General features: G+C 39.2%; 1 protein-coding gene across 5 annotated transcripts in view; it reads right to left on the reverse strand.

The window, feature by feature from the left end:
- Positions 1-1353: 1353 nt before the first annotated feature.
- The window catches only part of LOC119896995 (WD repeat-containing protein 87-like), a 92743-nt gene continuing 70482 nt past the window's right edge, over positions 1354-23614 (reverse strand). For 2 of the 5 annotated variants that reach the window (XM_038710497.1, XM_038710498.1), the window contains 3 exons: positions 19358-19786; positions 7569-8000; positions 1354-3252 (listed from right to left, as the gene is read on the reverse strand). In XM_038710497.1, the coding sequence (XP_038566425.1) occupies positions 1874-3252; positions 7569-8000; positions 19358-19786 (2240 nt within the window). In that variant the 3' untranslated portion in view covers positions 1354-1873. The remainder of the gene's footprint in view (positions 3253-7568; positions 8001-19357; positions 19787-23614) is intronic. The other 3 variants (XM_038710494.1, XM_038710495.1, XM_038710496.1) reach the window with 2 other exon arrangements.

The raw sequence follows: 23614 nt of genomic DNA on the forward strand, positions 1-23614 counted from the left end.
GAATCAAAAAGCCAAAATGTGGATGCAATTTATTAAAAATCTGAGTTTCCCCAGCACTAGAAGTATTTTTTCCACAGAAAAAATCTATGCCATTCAGCGCCACCTTCTTACTCAGTCGCTGGCTCACAAACACACACAGTCATTGAAGTGAGTCGGAAAAGCTCATCACATCAACAAACTCTCAAGTGCAATCACATCAGTGGACGCAAAATGCAAGCTTGATGAATACTTAGTGGCTGTGTGGGCGGAGTCAGATATTAAGTTGGGAAAAAATGAGAAAGCTACGACCGGTCAAGCTTTGTAAACTAGGAGAGCATTGCCCACATGAGAGTAGCCTACGTCAGACCCACTTATCAATGTGTGCTCAGCAGCATATGGAGGCTGTCCTGTGAGAACAGATTCTCAGTAGTAGGTAATCACCTATTTAATAGAAGACAACTTACAGTACATGTATTGCAACAATACATTCACTGTGAATTGTCCCCTATTAAATAGTATAACTAAATAATTTCACAGTACTTTCAAGGATTCAAAATTATTTTATTGTCATTTTACAACAGGGTTGTAAAAAGAAGTTCTGTTTGCAACTCCCTTCTGCTACATACCAGACAAGAAACAGTCAATATACAACAATCATAAAAAGGTAAACAGAAATAAACTATACTACATGGAGCAGTGATAAGGATGGATTTTGAATTTAAGAATGGCTTGGTGGCCTGATGTTACAGTGTTTTAATATAACAAATTCCTACTGATGACAATTTTAATATTTTCTTATGTTATTACTGTAAAACTTCAATTATTAGCCGAGCCCCAAATAGCCGCCTACCTCCTTTACTGGCATGGTGTGGGAACACATTTTGACAAATAAACGCAGGTCTCCATTAAATGCCTGGTCTGGTTTTTGTACAAGTTCTATGGATGTATAAAACTTCCTAAATCCTGCAGGGTCGCCTGCTTTAGCTGCTTCTAAGCTGCTTAGACCGTTAATACAAATATTAATGTTTAAACGTATGATCAATATGTCAGTAAGGGCATGCAACACATCATTACATCGGTTAGATTCTCCACAATAGCCTACATCTGGTACAAGAGATGAAAAGAAAAAAGAAGTGCCTTCTCCCGTTACCGTTGAAGCCTCGTTAAGTCAGAATGTGTCCTTTCTTGATTATTTATATTCTTTTAGTCTGTAAGTATCAACCGACCAAAAGAATCAAAACAGCTTCTCATAAAAACTTAATCCAAGTTGTGAATACTGTCATGTGAAGTCCATCGCTGTCTGCTAACTTCTGCCACACTCCTCTCATCCTGCACCGTGGTGATGTTTTTGTTATGTAGCTGCCTTCAAAATAAAAGCGCATAAGCCGTCTGTCGGACCTAGATCAAATGAATGACGTGTATTCATATTATTGGATCATTTTTATACATGTAATATTCTGTTTGAAATAAACTGTTTCATAGCTGCTATTGTTTTGTGCAAGTGGAATTAAAGGCCTGTCCCATATGGACACCTGTCCCAAATATAGGCAGGGTCAATTCAGTGATTTTCGCAAACAAAAGCCCCAGCTATTAATCAAAACAGAAAACACAGAATATGTAAAAAGAAAAAAAATATATCAAAACAGATATAAAGTATTTCAGAGGGCCCTACTTGCAAGAATTTTTCAAGTAATCGATTTGAGTAAAACTTTTCCGACAAATGCTGCAATGATGCAGCTCCTCACTTCTGTGAGTTCTTGTGTTTTGACCACAAACCTCTAGAACAGAATTATCTCCAACATATTTAGCAAATATGCTGCATGCCTGTATTCCATCTTCTGTGCCGTGTCAAATTAGACACATCAGCATATATTGTCCAGAAAATAGCGCAAAGCTACGGCTTCTCACCAGTGTGGGTTCTCATGTGGACTTTTAAAGTAACTTTTTGGCTAAAAGATGTCCCGCATGTTTCACAAGTATACGGCTTCTCACCTGTGTGGATTCTCATATGTGTTTTCAATCCTGAAGTGTCACTGAATCTTTTCCCACAGATCTTGCAAAGGTACGGCTTCTCACCTGTGTGGGTTCTCATGTGGACTTTCAAGTGACTTTTCAGTCTAAAAGATGTCCCGCATGTTTCACAAATATACGGCTTCTCCCCTGTGTGGACTGTCAAATGTGTTTTCAATTCTGAAGTGTCACTGAATCTTTTCCCGCAGGTCTTGCAAAGATATGGTTTCTCACCTGTGTGGGCTCTTCTCATGTGTACTTTTAAGTGACAACTCTGGATAAAAGATTTCCCACATGTTTCGCAAACATATGGCTTTTCACCCGTGTGGGCTCTTCTCATGTGGATTTTCAAGCCACTACTGTGGCTAAAAGATCTCCCACATGTTTCACAAGTATATGGCTTCTCACTGCTGTGGGATGTCATGTGTATTTTCAGTTTTGACATTTCATAGAAACATTTCCCACAGGTCATGCAAAGGTACGGCTTCTCACCAGTGTGGTATCGCATGTGGAGCTTCAAGTGCCCACTAGCTCTGAAATCTTTTCCACACGTTTCACAAGAATACGGCTTCTCACCTGTGTGGATTGTCACATGTGCTTTCAATCCTGAAGTGTCAGTAAATCGTTTCCCACAGGTCTTGCAAAGGTACGGTTTCTCACCTGTGTGGGCTCTTCTTATGTGGACTATCAACTGACCACTGTAGCTAAAAGATTTCCCGCATATTTTACAAGAATATGGCTTCTCACCTGTGTGAATTCTCAGGTGTGTCTGCAATAGTGACTTATATTTACAATCTTTTCCACATGTGTCACATTTGAAAGAGTTTTCACCTGTGTGAGGATTATTGTGAACCTCTGACATGGTAGACTTGTTTACATTGTTTCTGTGGCTTCTGCTTTTGTGATCTTGATTCTTTTGTTCTGGCTCTGCATCTCTAGTTGATCCTGAGTCTTCATGCTCGCCTCCTTTCTGATCTTGGCTCTCAGCTACATGACAGCTGTGAGAGAGGAGCTGGTGGTCACTTTTCCGTTCTGCTTCACTGTGGTCTCTTTCCTCATAAGTAGGAGTCAACATAAAGGTATCAGTCTCCTGCTTCAGTACAAGCTGCTCTCCCTCCTGACTGGTACAGAGTTCCTCCTGTTCCTCTTTAATCTGTGGAGGCTCTGGGTCCTCTTGGTCCAGACTGGAGTTCCTCTCCTGAATACAGAGCTGCTGGTCAGCCAGAACCTCCTCCTCCTTCCAGACATGTTGCTGTGGGAGCTCTGGAGGGACAGAGAACAGAAGGAACAGGCTACTACTGGGATGGGAAAGAAAAGGATGCACACACACAGGAGCACCAGTATATATTTAAACACTTTTGTATCAAATTCCTATATTACTAAAATAATTAAGTTTTACACACCTATCATGTGTAACTTTACTTCGGGTTTCCAAACGATATCCAGCAGTCTGCGCTGACGATCGATCTCTTCTTCGTACTCGACGATAGTTTTTTTCAAAACTCGCAATATTTCTTCAGCAGCAGCAGTTAGTCGCTCGCTGACAAACTCTCTCAGACACTCAAATGAAGACATTGTTGCTTAAGTACAAATAAATAATTAGCGGTGCTAAGACTACAATAAAGCCTTCCAGCAAATTTAACTCACGCGGCTAACTCAAGTACTTGGTTTGTTTACTTCCGGATGTCACACTGTTAAGTTCCGACAGTGTGAGTGCGGGAGCTTTTCGTTCCGCTTTCAACTGATGGCATTTCATTAGAAACAGGCCTATATGTTTATTATCATTAGCAAGGTTATCAGTACATTTACCTCGCTTTATTCCACAAGGAAATGTGGTACTCATTTCTAAACTACTGCACAGTCGTCTTTCTTTGTTATTTTGTAGATTTTTTGCACAAAATGAAAGCAGTGGTGGAAGAAGTAGGTCTATTGAGATTATTTGAATTCATTCAAAATGTTAGTTAAGTTAAAGCACAGAAGAAGGCTACTATTAGCAAAATATATTCAAAGTAAGGAACGTTAAATTTATCATTAGGCACAATGGCCCTAATTTCACATAATTATATAATATTATATTAACTGATGTGGAAAGCTGGTCAGCATTCAGCTACGTTTTGCCTGTTTCGCAACCTGTTTAAAAATTAAGTTAACAATGCATCTTATTATATCAGCTTGCCATACGTTTTTAGCTTTAAGCTGCAAACCAACTATAATAACTACTTATAACTGTCATGTTTTGTGGAGGTGAAGAACTGAAATACTGCTTAAATGTTAAGTATTCTATTACAAAACTGATGCAAGTTTGTTGTAGATCAGCCTGTCAGTCATTTGAAGTGATTGCACACTAGACTGACAAAAACCACAAGACACTTTTGGAAAATGAACATTTATGACATTTGGCAAATGCTCTTATCCACACAGTTGGTCATTCACTCTGCTCCGTTAGTTTAACAGCCACTATTGTGCACTCACTTTAAAACAAAGATTCCCAAGACATAGAAGACTTATTGTTCTAAGAAGTGCCGTTGCCTAAACATACTGTAGTGATTGTAAATACAAAGACAAAACTATTGCATAACTGAGGTTAAACATCTTTTTCTACTGAACTGCACCTTTTACACAAGTTTAAGAATATGACCTGTGTGTTGGGTTCTCTCTGGTGTCTCTGCAATTTTGACTTATTTACATATTTAATCTTTAACATGGTATAGTTATACACTTAATGTGAATACTGATTTAATGATTTTTCTGTGGTTTTGGATCCGTGTTTCTAGTTGATAGAGTCTAAATACTTTTCCTTAAAATGAACAGGTTTAACTGACAACAGTTTTGACAATCAACTCATCTTTTATGTCATTTATCAAAAAAAATGTTGCTTTTATTCTGTTGGTCAGTGAAAGGGAGATGCTTCTATCTTGAAACCAGTGAAATTGAAATCCATCCGCTATACCCACTTAGACCTCTGGAGGTGGGCACTGACTGATGACAGACCTCCCTCTCGCTTTACTCCTTTCCTAAACCCGCTGTGTGTTCACCATCCCTTAAGTCAGAGTCCTGGTTAGAGACACTGTAAAAGAGTTCGGTGCTGTATTTCCTTTTGTCAAACTGGTCTCTGTCATTCTCAGGTGGCTGTGTTCGGTCGTGTTCACCGTTTTGGCCGATGCTCTCAATGCACGCTCTCAAGCAACAGGATGCTGACTGCAGTTCACTCAACGGGCCATTGGTGTCATAAATGAGGATTTTCTGAAAAGTCTTACACAGGCGGTTCCGTACATACTTAATTAGGTGAAAAATACAGGCAGGTAACTCATAAGATAATAGAAGCTGATGTGGAAATATTAAAAGTATATAAAAGCATAGACTGAAAAATCCCTTTCAGTCAGAAACACACCAGTGAGGAAGAAAAAGACTGAGGTTGCTTTCACACCTGTAGTTTGGTTCATTTGGTGCAGACCAAGTGAAAAAAATGTTACACTATTGCATTTTATTTCTGGTCCGGTTCATCTTCACACTGCAGTTTTACAAACGAACCAAGAGAAGTAACAATGACGTTACACATACTTACAGGTAGCTTGTTGATTGGAAAGCTTTGGCAATTGTCATCCTGCATTATCAGGACCCACGTGGGGAAATCAAACTCCGGTGACTGACAGAAGTTTGTGCAGCCCCTTAATGCTTCTGATCTGTATCGCAAAGAGCTCATGAGGTAATAATTTGTTAAAAGCATGATTAGTTGTTAGACCGCAGATCAAACCGCATAGCCTATTATGAATAATAATGTAAAAACAGGACGTGTACAGTAATAATTCGGGGCTTATTAGCCTATAGTATACCGTGGTATCGCTGTCACACGTGTTTTATTGACATAATGAACTAACAGTAAACTGAGTAGTACTACTGGCCCTCCTTTTTAAACCAATTTTAACGTATGAATCAGGGGAAATACCCACACTGACAAGTTGGGTAAGCTATACGTTATGATTTTCATAAACATAGCCTATACAGATCAATTATAATATCGCTTAACACATTTCGCGGTCAGCAGATGGATTTATTAATGGTTTGGTTTTGAAAATAATGCTCAGATCACATCTCTGCTATCATAAAATCCAGTGGTTGGTTCGTTTCGCTTTCATACCACAAGCGAACCGCACCAGAGTTTGTTTGAAACGGTAACAACACATTTTTAATTTGAGTTAATGGTTGCATTTGAAGGAATACGTAAAGAAATGATGTTAACAAATAAATCAGACAATGCAAAAGCAATGTATTGATATTCCCAAAGTTATGGTCTTGAAGTATAATCCCAAGTCCCCAATGTCCAAGACCAAGACAAGAGCGCTTCAGGAGGCCACCTAAATAGTATAAAAGTATCAAAGAGGCATGTTCACATTTAACAGGGCATCTTATATGGTAATATAAAACTGATCAGGTCAGAAAACTTAAATGTAAAAACTGACTTCTTGCAAAGATGTGTAGGAGTAGTACAGAACTTAAATATCACTTGATGTAGATGGAGTTTAAACTACAAATTTGAGATGCTTCATAAATAGACATTTGTCAAAACTAACAATCAAGATCACACCATTACTTGAACAGCCATTACTGTGCACTCACTGTGAACGTAAACTCTTTCCTCCATTTGAGAGATTATTGTTTCAAATAAATACTTTTGCAAACAGAAATATAAACAATACCGTCATATTAAAGGAAAATTTACAATAGGACTGGTCTACTGCAATTTTCAAATTGCAGGAAGTGCAATATTAGTTAAAGGCTTCATGCGTGTCAGAATAACATTTATAATTATATATTGTGTTGCAGCAGAGATGTCCTGCCCTACACATCATATTCTACAGACTTATGAAGACATCTCTGTTTAGTAAATCGTTGCAAAAATCACACCATAATCATTTAAATTTATTTAATTCAAAGGTGAAATCATCTCCACAGCAGTTTCAGCTTTTCCCAAAAGTGCTGCAATTATGCAGCTCCTCACTTCTGAGTTCTTGTGTTTAGAACATAAACCTTTAAAACTGAATTGTCTTCCACATATGTCGCAGGCTACTTGCCTGTATGCGTTCTTCTGTGATGTGCCGAATTAAAGGCATCAACAAATCTTTTCCGACAGACCTTGGAACGGTACAGCTTCTCACCTGTGTGGGCTCTTCTCATGTGGACTTTCAAATTACCTTTCTGTCTAAAAGATGTTGCGCATGTTTCGCAAGTATACGGCTTCTCGCCTGTGTGGATTGTCATATGCATTTTCAATCCTGAATTGTCACAGAATCTTTTCCCACAGGTCTTGCAAAGATACGGCTTCTCACCTGTGTGGGATCTCATGTGCACTTTTAAGGAACTACTAGTTCTGAAGTCTTTCCCACATGTTTCACAGGAAAATGGTTTCTCACCCGTGTGGATTCTAATATGAGTCTTCAAATCTGATGTGCATCTGAATCTTTTCCCACAGCTGCTGCAAGAATATGGCTTCTCACCTGTGTGAATTCGCAGGTGTGTCTGCAATAGTGAGTTATATTTACAATCTTTTCCACATGTGTCACATTTGAAAGAGTTTTTACCTGTGTGAGGATTATGGTGAACCTCTGACATGGTAGAGTTGTTTACATTGTTTCTGTGGCTTCTGCTTTTGTGATCTTGATTCTTTTGTTCTGGCTCTGCGTCTCTAGTTGATCCTGAGTCTTCATGCTCGCCTCCTTTCTGATCTTGCCTCTCAGTTACATGACAGCTGTGAGAGAGGAGCTGGTGGTCACTTTTCAGTTCTGCTTCACTGTGGTCTCTTTCCTCATAAGTAGGAGTCAACATAAAGGTATCAGTCTCCTGCTTCAGTACAAGCTGCTCTCCCTCCTGACTGGTACAGAGTTCCTCCTGTTCCTCTTTAATCTGTGGAGGCTCTGGGTCCTCTTGGTCCAGACTGGAGTTCCTCTCCTGAATACAGAGCTGCTGGTCAGCCAGAACCTCCTCCTCCTTCCAGACATGTTGCTGTGGGAGCTCTGGAGGGACAGAGAACAGAAGGAACAGGCTACTACTGGGATGGGAAAGAAAAGGATGCAGACACGCCAGGGAATGAGCACTAGTATATATTTAAACACTTGTGATTTTGTATCAAATTCCTATAATACTAAAATAATAAAGTTTTACACACCTGTCCTGTGTAGCTTTATGTCGGGTTTCCAAACGATATCCAGCAGTCTGCGCTGACGATCGATCTCTTCTTCGTACTCGACGATAGTTCTTTTAAAAACTCCGAATATTTCTTCAGCAGCAGCAGTTAGTCGCTCGTTGACAAACTCTCTCAAACACTCAACTGAAGACATTGTTGCTTAATTACAAATTAAGTAATTAGAGGCGCTACAACTACAATAAAGACTTCCAGTGAATTCAAACGCAGCTAACGCTGTCGCTTGTATTGTTTACTTCCGCTGGATGTCACACTGTTAAGTTCCGACGCGAGTGCGCTTCAACTGATGGCATTTTATTAAAAATGTGTTTATTATCAGTAGCAAAATTCAAATTAGCTTTATTGGCATGAATGTATAGCAACAATATTGCCAAAGCTACATATAAAGTACATAAGGACAATTAATTTCATACATTTCATTAGATAAGGAAATAAAACAAATTGTGTTTGTGTATGTTAATACAAAATAAAATAATAATATAATATATATATATATATAAAACTTAAAAAGGTAAAACGTAAAAATAAATATTTTTAAAAAGTAAATAAGTAAAACAATAAGCGTGTGTGTTAGTATGTTAGAAAATGAAAATAATATCCATCCATACATCGTCAACCTCTTATCCTGCGTACAGGGTCGCGGGGAGGCTGGAGCCAATCCCAGCTGACATCGGGCGCAAGGCGGGGTACACCCTGGACAGGTCACCAGTCCATCGCAGGGCCACACATAGACGAACAACCACTCACGCTCACACTCACACCTTCTTGCTGTGAGGTGTGGTGTATAACATATGTGCATTTGACCATTACAGTTTAAAATAGCGCTCTAGCAGCTGGAAATCAAGAACAGTGTCAAGCGGATTTCTTCTCAACACATCATCGCAGCATTATTGTTCAGACACCACAGAGGCGACAGTGCTAACCACAGCACCACCGTGCCGCCCATGAAAATAATATAATAAATTAAAATAAATAAATAAAACAGTAAGCGTGTGTGTAAAAAAAAATTAAAATAAACTAAGTAAATGACACAGTAACGTGTGTGTGTTTGTGTTAAAAAAATAAACATTTTAAATTAAAACATTTTAAAAATTAAAATAAACTAAGTAAAGTGGTTAGCACTGTCGCCTCAAAGCAAGAAGGTCACAGGTTCACAGTTGCCCCGTCCTTTCTGTGTGGGATTTGCTCCAGCCCCCGCGACCCTGTACACAGGATAAGCAGTTGACAATGGATGAATGGATGGATGGATGGAAGTAAATGACACAGTAACGTGTGTGTGTTAAATAAATAAATAAAATTTAAAAAATTAAAAATTTAAATAAACTAAATGACACAGTAACGTGTTATTATAATAATATAAAAATTTAAATTAAATAAATAGATAAAACTGTATGTATATTATGAGTGTGTATATTAATAGGCAAAAATAAAATAAAATAAATTAATTAGTTCATTTAAAAATATCAGTATCAAATGTGAGATTTAAAAACACAACAATTACTAAGATATCAAACAATCAAAATAATAACAATTTGAAAATTAGTACAATTATTTATTAGTCTAAGTTTCCACTGGTCTTCCTCAGTTCATTGCATGATGAGATATATTTTGCAGCAATTATTTGACATTTGGGTATTTCCCCCAGTAAATAGGGGAGTTTCTGTGTGTCTGATATAGATTCGAATTTGGGGTATATTTGGGAAATGTTTGCAAGGTGTTTTGTCTTTGTGTTTTATATTTGGGCATGAGGTTAGAAAGTGCAGCTCTGTCTCTACCTGTCCTCTGTCACACTGGGAGCAGAGTCTCTCCTCTTGTGGTAGCCAGCTTTGTCTGTGGTGACCCTTTTCTATGGCCAGGCTGTGTTCACTCAGTCTGTATGTTGTCAACATTTTTCTTAGTTTAGGATATTTTATTGTACTCAGGTAATCTGCCAGTTGATTGTGATGGTATGTCTGGAGGTTAACTGATTTCAAGTGATTGTAAAATTGAATTGATCTTTTCTGTATTTTTAGTAAGAGGGAGTATTGGCCGAGCTCTGCTCTGCACTGGTTATTTGGTGTTTTTCTCTGCACCTGCAGGATGCTCTTACAGAACTCTTACAGAAATGATTCTATGATTGTGTTGTCCCATTTCTCAAATCATTTATTATTTAGTTGTGGCCCCCAAATTTTGCTGCCATATAGAATTATTGGTTCTATTACAAATTGAAAAATTTTAAGCCAGATTTCAGGTTTCTTTTTATTGCATAGAAAGCTCTCCTTGCTTTGTCCCTCAGATCTTACACAGCCATGTTAAAGTTCCCCGTGTATGTAATGTTGAGGCCAAGGTAAGTGTAGTTTTTTGTGTGTTGTAATTTAGTGGTGTCTAAATAGAAATTGTGTGTAACCTGATTTCTGTATTGTTTCTGAAAGATCATTATCTTAGTCTTTGCTGTGTTTACTGCCAGGGCCCAGGTCTGACAGAATCTCTGAAGGAGGTTAAGGTGCTGCTGCAAACCTTCTTTAGTAGGTGAGAGCAACACTAAGTCATCTGCATACAGCAGACCTCTGATCTCTGTGTCGTTCAGGAGGGGGCCAGGCGCTGTGGAACTCTCTAATTGGTTTGCTAATTCATTGATATATAGGTTGAAGAGAATTGGACTGAGATTGCATCCCTGCCTCACTCCCCGGCCCTGGGAGAAGCATGCTGTTTGTTTGTTTGTTTCCAATCTTTATGGCACATTCACTTTTTGTATACATATTCTTAATCAAATTATGTGTTTTTCCTCCAATGCCACTTTCAAGTAGCCTATAGAAAAGGCCCTCATGCCAGATGGAATCAAAGGCTTTTTGGAAGTCAACAAAATGGGCATATACCTTTCTTTTCTTATCTTAATGTTTAATTCTTGATCTATTAGAGTCTGGAGGGTAAATATATAGTCCGCAATTTGGCAAAAAAACTATTTGCCATTTATGCAGAATATTGTGGTCATCAAGAAAGCTGACAAGTCGTTTAATGATGTTGCAGAATATTTTTCCCAGGTTACTGGATACACATATTCCTCTGTAGTTATTTGGATCATATTTATCTCCGGATTTATGAATTGGGGTTATTAAACCTTTGTTCCAGATGTCTGGAAAAGTTCCAGTTGATAGAACAGTGTTGAATAGTTAAATCTGATTTTATGGTCTGAGTATTTGATCATTTCGTTGAGGATTCCATCAATACCACAAGCCTTTTTTCCTTTCAGGGACTGGATGACTTCTGTTAATTATTGTTCTGTTCCGGGTAATCTAGAGGGTTTTGGTTGTTTTTTATCACCACCTCCAGAGTTTTCCATTTTGTGAATATCTTGTACTGATCATAATTTTTTATAATATTACTGTATAATTCACTAAAGTGATTAATCCAAGTATTTCCATCTTGGATCGCCAAGTTTTGTGGTTTTGTTTAGGTTGTTCCATTTCTCCCAGAACTGGTTGGACTCAAATTCAAATTCACAGAGCTGCTTCTTGCTGTATTGTTCTTTCTTTGTTTTTAGGGTGTACTTGTATTGTTTCAGAGTGGCCTCATATTGACAGCGTATGTTGTGGTCATCTGGGTCCCTATGCTTTTCATTTGATAATTTCCTTAAAGTTTTCCTCAGGTTTTTGCATTCAGTGTCAAACCATTTGTTATTGGTCCTTTGTTGAGGTTTTGGTTTGGAGGCTTTCAAATTAGACAATAGAGCCAAATGATGAAAAATTTAATTGATTTTGTCCACAGCAGAATTTACACCAGAATAATTTTGGTGAAATGTTTCAGTTAGAAATAAATGAGTTAAATCATGTATGTTTTGATTTTCCAGTGCCTTCTGGTACGCCCCCATGCTGTCTGGGGTCCATCTGTATGAGGATGAGCTGTTAAACAGTTCACAGGCACTAGGGGCTCAAGACTTAGACTGAGCCCTTTTCAGATAGATAGTGATTTTGCTGTGGTCTGAGAGGGGTGTGAGGGGGCTGACTGTGAAAGCTCTGAGAGACATTGGATCTAGATCTGCAATGAAATAATCTACCGTACTACTGCCAAGAGATGAGCTGTAAGCGTAGCGACCCAGAGAGTCCCCTCGTAGCCTGCCGTTGACTATGTACAGAACCAGCGTACGGCAGAGCTGAAAAAGCTGCATACCGCTTGTATTAATAAGCTTGTCAAAGCTCTTTCTAGCAGGACATTCAGGGAGGGGGAAGCAGGTGCTTCCAGGTAGGTGTTTGTCTCCCTGGGTGTTCAAAATGTCAGCTCTTTCCCCTGTTCAAGCGTTCAAGTCCCCACTGAGTAATACATTTCCCATGGTTTTATAATGGTTAATTTCCTCCTCAAGAATAGAGAAAATATCTGGGTCGTAGTAGGGGATTCTGATGGAGGTATATGGATGGCCCACATGTAGACATGATGCTCAGCACAAATCATCTTATTGTTAATTTTCAACCATATACACTCTTGAACAAAATCTTAAGACCAGGGGAAACATTGCAAGTACTCGCATTTCGCGCGGGTTGTAAGTTCTGCTTCAAAATGCCAAAAGAAGAAACAGGAGCAAGAGACAAAAAATAGAGAGTAGGCAATTTATTGAAAACTGCATTTAAACTCAAACAGGCTGTTCATCAGCTGATCAAAAGTTTAAGACTATAGGCTTAAAGAGGTAAAATCTGCACAAAAATATGGCTTTCACGTCATTGATCTTCAGGCAGTCACACTGTCATGATCTCCTGATGGCAAAGGCAAAAAGGCTTTCTCTCGTTGAACGTGGCAGGATTGTTGAGCTGCACAAGCAAGGCCTCTCGCAATGCGCCATCGCTGCCAAGGTTGGACGCAGTAAGACAGTCATTTTACATTTCTTAAAAGATCCTGAGAGTTATGGGACAAAAAAGTCAAGTGGTAGACCCAAAGAAATTTCACCTGCAGTGAGCCACAGGATCCGACGGGTTGTCTGTGAAGACACAGGTCGATCCTCGACCCAAATTAAGGCACTTACTGATGCTGACTGTAGCCCAATAACCATAAGACATCATCTGCGAGAGAAGGGCTTCAAGAACAAAAAACGTCTTCAAAGGCCATGTCTCCTCCCACGCCACAAACTTGCCCGTTTGGAATTTGCAAGGGAGCACCAAACATGGGACATTGACGAGAAAAAATTTGGCTTCCAACGTTACTGGCATGACAAGGAGATCCCACCGGAGATGTTTTCTACGCAGCACAGTGGAGGAGGCTCCATCATGATTTGGGGTGCTTTTTCCTTCAATGGGAAAATGGAACTTCAGGTTGTCCAGGGGCGTCAAATGGCGACTGGCTATGTGGACATGTTGCAGCGGGCATCCCTCTTGACTGAGGACCCCCGTCTGTGCAGTAATGACTTGGTCTTTCAACAGGACAACGCTGCAATTCACAACGCCCACCTGACGAAGGACTTCTTCCAGGAGAATAACGTTGCTCTTTGGACCATCCCGCGTGTTCTCCTGATCTAAATCCCATTGAGAACATTTGGGGATGGATGGCAAGGGAAGTTTACAAAAACGGACGTCAGTTTCAGACCGTGGATGCCCTTCGTGAAGCCATCTTCACCACATGGAGCAACATTACCAGCAGCCTCCTGGGAACAGTCGCATCAAGCATGCCTAAACGAGTGTTTGAGGTGATCAACAAGAACGGTGGGGCTACTCACTACTGAGTCCTTTTTTGACACTTTTAGTTCTGTTGTAGGTTTATTTATGGTCTTAAACTTTTGATCAGCTGATGAACAGCCTGTTTGAGTTTAAATGCAGTTTTCAATAAATTGCCTACTCTCTATTTTTTGTCTCTTGCTCCTGTTTCTTCTTTTGGCATTGTGAAGCAGTACTTACAACCCGGTTATGATCCACGAGTGCGAAATGCGAGTACTTGCAATGTTTCCCCCGGTCTTAAGATTTTGTTCAAGAGTGTATAAGCTTCTTCTTTTTTACAAACTGTGATGGACTGGGTCAGTTCTGATGTAAACCATATGATCATGCCTCCTGAATCTCTGCCATGGGTTATCTTTTGTTGATGGTACTCCTTTCTTGACTACTACTCTCACAGACGTCTTTTTTTTACTTTGCAGATAATAATTTTGCAAAAAAACAAATAAGCAGTAGTGGAAGAAGTATTCAAATTGTTTAAGTAGAAATACCACAGTAATTCACAGCGCATTCAAAATGTTTGTTCAGTAAAAGTACAAAACTACTGTAGGCAAAATATATTTAATGTAAGGAATGTTATCTTAATCATTATTCAAATGGCCTCTGGCAGCGCAACATAATCATATAACATTTGATGTTACTGATGCCACTTTGTACGTAGCAGCAAGTCAAAATTCATTTCCGTCCATTCTACATCCTGTTGGATAGTTGAACAATGCATATTATTATAAAGCTCATTAGTTATTTTTCATGCAAAGTAACTATTTTAACTATAGGGAGTGAATCTTTTGGTATTTCATGATTCAATTCTAATTCTTTGGGTCACAATTAGATTCAAAATCGATTCTCAATTCAAAACAATTTCAGATCAAAAACTGATTCTTGCTTCAGTACACAGGGGTGCTAATCTCTGGATCTGCCCCAGTCCACTGTGTGCTAACACAGGCTGTGTGGCAAATTATGGCATGAAAGCAGCTCTGGGTGATGGCATGTGATGTGGGCCCGGGCACTGGTAGGGTTCCCGAAATACTTGATTCTGATTTTGCTTGGGAGGCAGTGTTACTGTGGGTATCAACTGTTTTGATGAGAGTAATTGTTTTATGTAATAACATTTAATGGAATTTAAATTCTTGCATGAATCAATGTTTTCCCTCACCCCTAGTAACTACAACATATACAGTGGGTACGGAAAGTATTCAGACCCCTTTAAATTTTTCACTCTTTGTTTCATTGCAGCCATTTTCCAAAAATCAAAAAAGTTCATTTTATTTCTCAGTAATGTACACTCAGCACCCAATCTTGACAGAAAAAAACAGAAATGTAGGAATTTTTGCAAATTTATTAAAAAAGAAAAACTGAAATATCACATGGTCATAAGTATTCAGACCCTTTGCTCAGTATTTAGTAGAAGCACCCTTTTGATCTAATACAGCCATGAGTCGTTTTGGGAAAGATGCAACAAGTTTTTCACATCTGGATTTGCGTATCCTCTGCCATTCCTCCTTGCAGATCCTCTCCAGTTCTGTCAGGTTGGATGGTAAACGTTGGTGGACAGCCATTTTCAGGTCTCTCCAGAGATGCTCAATTGGGTTTAAGTCAGGGCTCTGGCTGGGCCATTCAAGAACAGCCACAGAGTTGTTGTGAAGCCACTCCTTCGTTATTTTAGCGGTGTGCTTAGGGTCATTGTCTTGTTGGAAGGTAAACCTTCGGCCCAGTCTGAGGTCCAGAGCACTCTGGAAAAGGTTTTCGTCCAGGATATCCCTGTACTTGGCCGCATTCATCTTTCCCTCGATTGCAACCGGTCGTCCTGTCCCTGCAGCTGAAAAACACCCCCACAGCATGATGCTGCCACCCCCATGCTTCACTGTTGAGACTGTATTGGACAGGTGATGAGCAGTGCCTGGTTTTCTCCACACATACCGCTTAGAAATAAGGCCAAAAAGTTCTATCTTGGTCACATCAGACCAGAGGATCTTATTTATCACCATCTTGGAGTCCTTCAGGTGTTTTTTAGCAAACTCCATGCGGGCTTTCATGTGTCTTGCACTGAGGAGAGGCTTCCGTCGGGACACTCTGCCATAAAGCCCCGACTGGTGGATTGCTGCAGTGATGGTTGACTTACTACAACTTTCTCCCATCTCCCGACTGCATCTCTGGAGCTCAGCCACAGTGACCTTTGGGTTCTTCTTTACCTCTCTCACCAAGGCTCTTCTCCCCCGATAGCTCAGTTTGGCCGGACGGCCAGCTCTAGGAAGGGTTCTGGTCGTCCCAAACGTCTTCCATTTGAGGATTATGGAGGCCACTGTGCTCTTAGGAACCTTAAGTGCAGCAGAAATTTTTTTGTAACCTTGGCCAGATCTGTGCCTTGCCACAATTCTGTCTCTGAGCTCTTCAGGCAGTTCCTTTGACCTCATGATTCTCATTTGCTCTGACATGCACTGTGAGCTGTAAGGTCTTATATAGACAGGTGTGTGGCTTTCCTAATCAAGTCCAATCAGTATAATCAAACACAGCTGGACTCAAATGAAGGTGTAGAACCATCTCAAGGATGATCAGAAGAAATAGACAGCACCTGAGTTAAATATGAGTGTCACGGCAAAGGGTCTGAATACTTATGACCATGTGATATTTCAGTTTTTCTTTTTTAATAAATTTGCAAAAATTTCTACATTTCTGTTTTTTTCTGTCAAGATGGGGTGCTGAGTGTACATTACTGAGAAATAAAATGAACTTTTTGATTTTTGGAAAATGGCTGCAATGAAACAAAGAGTGAAAAATTTAAAGGGGTCTGAATACTTTCCGTACCCACTGTATAATTAACATTGTAAGTATTCAATTGGAATTCTTATATAGCAATATAAAACAGTGATGTCAGCAACCCTCAAATGTAAAATGTCACTCTTTAGTTCAGTTTATTTGCATAATCATGAAAATACAAATGCATATAATAGAAAAGACTTATTGCAGTACAGGAGAGAAAATAACTAAACACAAAAACTACTACTCACCAAAAACGAAACACAACACATATGGCAGGATAATATCTATATACACAAAGCACACAAACAGGTATAAACAGCAGTAAAAGAAAAATAACAGAAAAACTATCCTAGAATTAAGTTTGTTACCCTAAGTTACATTGTGTGTCATTCAAGTCACATGCAACACTTTCTAGAGACAGCTGGTCAGTCTGGCTGTAAAGAAACAAAATTAAGATCATGTGGACCTTGGGTTACCTAGAGAATGGATCACAGAGTTCGTTCTGATCAAGGCAGCTGAACAGAGAGGAGAGACAGAGTCTGACCTACTGTTTCAGAGTCACAGGATGTCACCTTTGGCTTACTGTAGCTCAGTAAATGACCCTTACATGACCTGGGGAAACCTGTGTGATATAAGCCTTACTGAAGGAGAAACTCCTTCACAAGTAATACAGTCACATGTAGGGAAACCTTACACTAAGAAATTGACATCTCATTTAACCTTCAGCTGAGATGTAGCTATACTGCAAGTTTTCCATTCATAGATGATGGATCTCCACAATGCAGAAAACACAGATGGAATCGTAGAAATTGATAATAAAAATGTTAATCAACTGTAAAACGCAGAATATCGTGGAATCTGCCAAAATGTGGAGGCAATTTATAAAAATCTGGGTTTCCACAGCACTTAAGCCAATTGAACAGAAAAAACCTATGCTGCTGCCATTCAGCGCCTCCTTCTTACTCAATCGTTGGCTCACACAGTCATGTTGAAGTGCGTCGGGACACTAGAAAAAGCTCATCACTTCAACAAACTCTCAAGTGCAATCACATCAGTGGACGCAAAATGCAAGCTTGATGAATACTTAGTGGCTGTGTGGGCAGAGTCAGATATTAAGTTGGGAAAAAATGAGAAAGCTACGACCGGTCAAGCTTTGTAAACTAGGAGGAGCATTGCCCACATGAGAGTAGCCTACGTCAGACCCACTTATCAATGTGTGCTCAGCAGCATATGGAGGCTGTCCTGTGAGAACAGATTCTCAGTAGTCGGGTAATCACCTATTTAATAGAAGACAACTCACAGTACATGTATTGCAACAATACATTCACTGTGAATTGTCCCCTATTAAATAGTATAACTAAATAATTTCACAGTACTTTCAAGGATTCAAAATTATTTTATTGTCATTTTACAAAAGGGTTGTAAAAAGAAATTCTGTTTGCAACTCCCTTCTGCTACATACCAGACAAGAAACAGTCAATATACAACAATCATAAAAAGGTAAACAGAAATAAACTATACTACATGGAGCAGTATAAGGATGAATGGATTTTGAATTTAAGAATGGCTTGGTGGCCTGACGTTAGTGTTTTAATATCCTACCGCTGCAAAACATTTATTGTGAATTGGGTTCCATAAATAATGGTGCATACATTTTAATATTTCTATAAGCATTTCTGTATAATACACCAAATTCACTGATACTGATGACAAGTTTAATATTTTCATACTGAAATGTTATTTTATTAATCTACCACATGATTAAACACTCTTTCTGAAGATGAAATGTGCTTAAATCGTAACACACACAATTCATAAAAATGAAAACAGAAAACAGAATATGTAAAAAGCAAAAAAAACAGAATCTCAAAACAGATGTAAAGGATTTCAGGGGGCCCTACTTGCAGTTTTTTTTGTTCAAGTAATTGATTTGAGTAAAACTTTCCCCACAAATGCTGCAATGATGCAGCTCCTCACTTCTGTGAGTTCTTGTGTGTTTTGACCACAAACCTCTAGAACAGAATTATCTACATATTATAACATATTTAGCAAATATGCTACATGCCTGTATTCGATCTTTTGTGCCATGTCAAATTAGACACATCAGCATATATTGTCCAGAAGATCGTGCAAAGCTACGGCTTCTCACCAGTGTGGGCTCTTCTCATGTGGATTTTCAAGCTACCATTTTGGCTAAAAGATGTCCCGCATGTTTTGCAAGTATACGGCTTCTCACCTGTGTGGATTCTCAGATGTGTTTTCAATCCTGAATTGTCAGTGAATCTTTTCCCACAGATCTTGCAAAGGTACGGCTTCTCACCTGTGTGGGTTCTCATGTGGACTTTCAATTTTGTCATTTCATGGAAACATTTCCCACAGGTCTTGCAAAGGTACGGCTTCTCGCCTGTATGATATCGCATGTGGATTTTCAAGTGACTGTTAGTTCTGAAATCTTTCCCACATGTTTTGCAAGAAAATGATTTCTCACCTGTGTGGATTCTTATATGAACATTCAAATGTGATGCGTATCTAAATCTTTTCCCACAGCTGGTACAAGAATAAGGCTTCTCGCCTGTGTGGATTCTTATATGAGTCTTCAAATATGATGAGGTACTGAATCTTCTTCCACAGCTAGTGCAAGAATATGGCTTCTCACCTGTGTGAATTCTCAGGTGTGTCTGCAATAGTGACTTATACTTAAAATCTTTTCCACATGTGTCACATTTGAAGGAGTTTTTACCTGTGTGAGGATTATGGTGAACCTCTGACATGGTAGACTTGTTTACATTGTTTCTGTGGCTTCTGCTTTTGTGATCTTGATTTTGTTTTGGCTCTGCATCTCTAGTTGATCCTGAGTCTTCATGCTCGCCTCCTTTCTGATCTTGGCTCTCAGCTACATGACAGCTGTGAGAGAGGAGCTGGTGGTCACTTTTCAGTTCTGCTTCACTGTGGTCTCTTTCCTCATAAGTAGGAGTCAACATAAAGGTATCAGTCTCCTGCTTCAGTACAAGCTGCTCTCCCTCCTGACTGGTACAGAGTTCCTCCTGTTCCTCTTTAATCTGTGGAGGCTCTGGGTCCTCTTGGTCCAGACTGGAGTTCCTCTCCTGAATACAGAGCTGCTGGTCAGCCAGAACCTCCTCCTCCTTCCAGACATGTTGCTGTGGGAGCTCTGGAGGGACAGACAACAGAAGGAACAGGCTACTACTGGGATGGGAAAGAAAAGGATGCACACACGTGAGGAAATGAGCACCAGTATATATTTAAACACTTATGATTTTGTATCAAATTCCTATATTACTAAAATAATGAAATTTTACACACCTGTCCTGTGTAGCTTTATGTCGGGTTTCCAAACGATATCCAGCAGTCTGCGCTGACGATCGATCTCTTCCTCGTACTCGACGATCGTTTTTTTTAAAACTCCGAATATTTCTTCAGCAGCAGCAGTTAGTCGCTCGTTGACAAATTCTCTCAAACACTCAACTGAAGACATTGTTGCTTAATTACAAATGAAATAATTAGAGGCGCTACAACTACAATAAAGACTTCCAGTGAATTCAAACGCAGCTAACGCTGTCGCTTGTATTGTTTACTTCCGCTGGATGTCACACTGTTAAGTTCCGACGTGCGCTTCAACTGATGGCATTTTATTAAAAATGTGTTTATTATCAGTAGCAAAGATGTACATCTACCTCGCTTCAATTCACAGTGCATTTTGGTACTCCTTCATCGACTACTACTCTCACAGACGTCTTTTTTTTACTTTGCAGATAATAATTTTGCAAAAAAACAAATTAGCAGTAGTGGAAGAAGTATTCAAATTGTTTAAGTAGAAATACCACAGTAATTCACAGCGCATTCAAAATGTTTGTTCAGTAAAAGTACAAAACTACTGTAGGCAAAATATATTTAATGTAAGGAATGTTATCTTAATCATTATTCAAATGGCCTCTGGCAGCGCAACATAATCATATAACATTTGATGTTACTGATGCCACTTTGTACGTAGCAGCAAGTCAAAATTCATTTCCGTCCATTCTACATCCTGTTGGATAGTTGAACAATGCATATTATTATAAAGCTCATTAGTTATTTTTCATGCAAAGTAACTATTTTAACTATAGGGAGTGAATCTTTTGGTATTTCATGATTCAATTCTAATTCTTTGGGTCACAATTAGATTCAAAATCGATTCTCAATTCAAAACAATTTCAGATCAAAAACTGATTCTTGCTTCAGTACACAGGGGTGCTAATCTCTGGATCTGCCCCAGTCCACTGTGTGCTAACACAGGCTGTGTGGCAAATTATGGCATGAAAGCAGCTCTGGGTGATGGCATGTGAATTCTAAAGTAGTGTATTGTGCTCTTTTAATTTAAATGTACTGCTATATACACAAAAGTACAATAATATGTGGTTTGCAAACACTTTAAACAAATAAGATGCTTTTTACCAGCAGTATTCCCTTTACACAGTAGCCAGAATATATTTCTTGTAAATCTCAACTTAAACATTAATGTCTTCAAATCAAATATAAAACCAAAGCTATTTGTTTATCTAGCTTGTTAAAACTTTTACCATCAGAGTCCAGTTTTTATTTTTTAATTTTTTTTAACAGGTATTAGCAGGTATCTTTCATCAGGGAGCAGCAGAAACACTATGTTCAGTAGGGTTGGGCGATGTCTACAAAACAAGGAGGGTAGCGGTCGTCTATATGCATCTTGCACAGACTTCACTCGGTTAAAAACGTGGCTGAATTTGGGCTGTCAGTGAAAAGATAACAGACGTCTAACCATAGCCCAACAATAGACCAAATACACAGATTTTGAATGACATATCTACTTCTAATAAAAACAGAATAGTGGCTAAAGGATTTTTTTACTCAAACATAACAGGTTGTCATGAATGCTAATCTGTCCAAACAAATTAAATATAAAGATTTTATTAAGAAAAAGGATTACAACGTAGACAACTTAAGAAAAAAACAACATGATGAAAATATAAAAGGAATTATTGATAAAATATTATTATAAATAGAAAACTGAAAATACAAACAATTTCCACAACATGCGGTAATAAAAACGAAAAGAATGACAAAATAAATGGGTTGGTTACATCCAAATCTAGATCTTCATTTAAGCTGCTACTTCATGCAGGAAGAGCAACAGATGGGTCTCTCGGTTGGTGCCAGTCTCTCGGGTAAATGGGATCCATAACTGTTGAATATGTAAGAATATGAATATAAGTAAATATTATAAGTGACTACATTCACTGTTTTGTCAAGACATGACTACCATCAACAAATGATTTTAAATGAAAACATACAATATATTTCTAATTATCATTCTAACGAAGGTAAAAAAAAAAACCAATCTTTTCATTTATAACGTTTTTTTCTTTTTAATTTAAAAGCCCTTATCTTATAATCAAGATGGCGCCGCAGTCGGCCGCCTCGGGATTACGCTCTGTAGTGCTTTTTGTGTTTTTGTTAATTAACGCGGTTTTCTGCCGTCCCTCTCTGGTAACTTTTACCAGAGAAGAGCTCTTAAACATTGGACATACTGCTCATACTATTCCACCGCTTCCCCGTCTGAGCTCTCACCTGCACTCAAGATCTGTGAAGAGGACGTGAGCCACCTCTTCCAAAGGCAGAAGATCAGGAAGGCTCCTGGACCTGACGGTGTCTCACCATCGCGCCTGAAAATCTGTGACCAGCTGGCCCCCATCTTCACTCAGATCTTCAACAAATCACTGGAGCTGAGTGAAGTTCCCTCCTGCTTCAAACGCTCCACAGTCATCCCGGTCCCCAAAAAGCCTCCATCTCTGGACTGAATGACTACAGGCCGGTCGCCCTGACATCTGTAGTCATAAAGTCCTTTGAAAGACTGGTGTTGGCCCACCTGAAGGACATTACAGGCCCCCTGCTGGACCCCCTGCAGTTTGCCTACAGGGCTACCAGGTCAGTGGATGATGTTATCAACTTGGGTCTGCATTACATCCTGCAACACCTCGACTCTCTTCAGGAGGAGCCCCCCCACTCTGCCCCCCCATCACCATACTCAACAGCCCTGTGTACACATACCTGGCAATAAAACTGATTCTGATTTATTACTGACCCCTGTTTTAGCCATCATGTTTTAGCCTTCATTTTGCATTAGAACAACCAAATAGACAATAGGGAAAGCTGCTTTTATTCTTTTGAGAGCGCTATGTGCTGTGAATGTAAGTGTTCTGAATATTTATTGTTGTGACTGTATGCTGGATAATTTGCAATAAATATTAGGGTCAAAAGTCAAAAACTCATATTTTCACATCATAATGATCTAGTGAGTAAAATACCCGTGGATATCATGGAGTAACGTTAAGTTACACTTGCATGCAGCATGTTAAGCTAACCACAACATGCCTTACTCTACACTTACACGCTGAAATGTCACGGTTCCTACACGTTAACATATAATGTAGATAAATAATGAAGACATGTCAAACAAAGACACAGATACTTACAAGACCAAAGTAAATGTCTTTTTGCTTCCAGTGTCTGCAGTAAACTCTCGCTCGTTGCTCGCTGAAAGGCCGAAATCGTAACGTATCCCTCGTTTAAAAATGGCCAGTTTGTTTATCGCGAGATCTGGCAACTGATGTCTACCAGGGCGGTCCCTAATGTCTAGTAACTTTCAAGTCTCATGTTGCCAGTAGTCATGTCTCAGTAGGGCTACAGTTGCCATCTAGTGGTTGAAAATAGTAACTGCATTTTGTTTTAAAGAGGTGGTATTATGCTTTTTGGCTTTTCCCCTCTCCTTTATTGAGTTACATCTCTTTTTTGCATATAACAGGTTTGCAAAGTGAAAAAGCCCAAAGTCCAGCCCAAAGGGAGTTCCCATCTCCCACAGAAAGCTCTGCTCTGAACCGCTTGAAAACAGCTCGTTTGTAGTCCAGCCCTTCACTTCCTTTACTTGTGACGTCACAATGAAAACGCGTCATAAAGCTTGCCAAGT

Source organism: Micropterus salmoides, unplaced genomic scaffold, assembly GCF_014851395.1.
Source record: "Micropterus salmoides isolate LMB-PRFRI ecotype aquatic unplaced genomic scaffold, ASM1485139v1 Ms_hic_scaffold_11, whole genome shotgun sequence".
Lineage (NCBI taxonomy): Eukaryota > Metazoa > Chordata > Actinopteri > Centrarchiformes > Centrarchidae > Micropterus > Micropterus salmoides.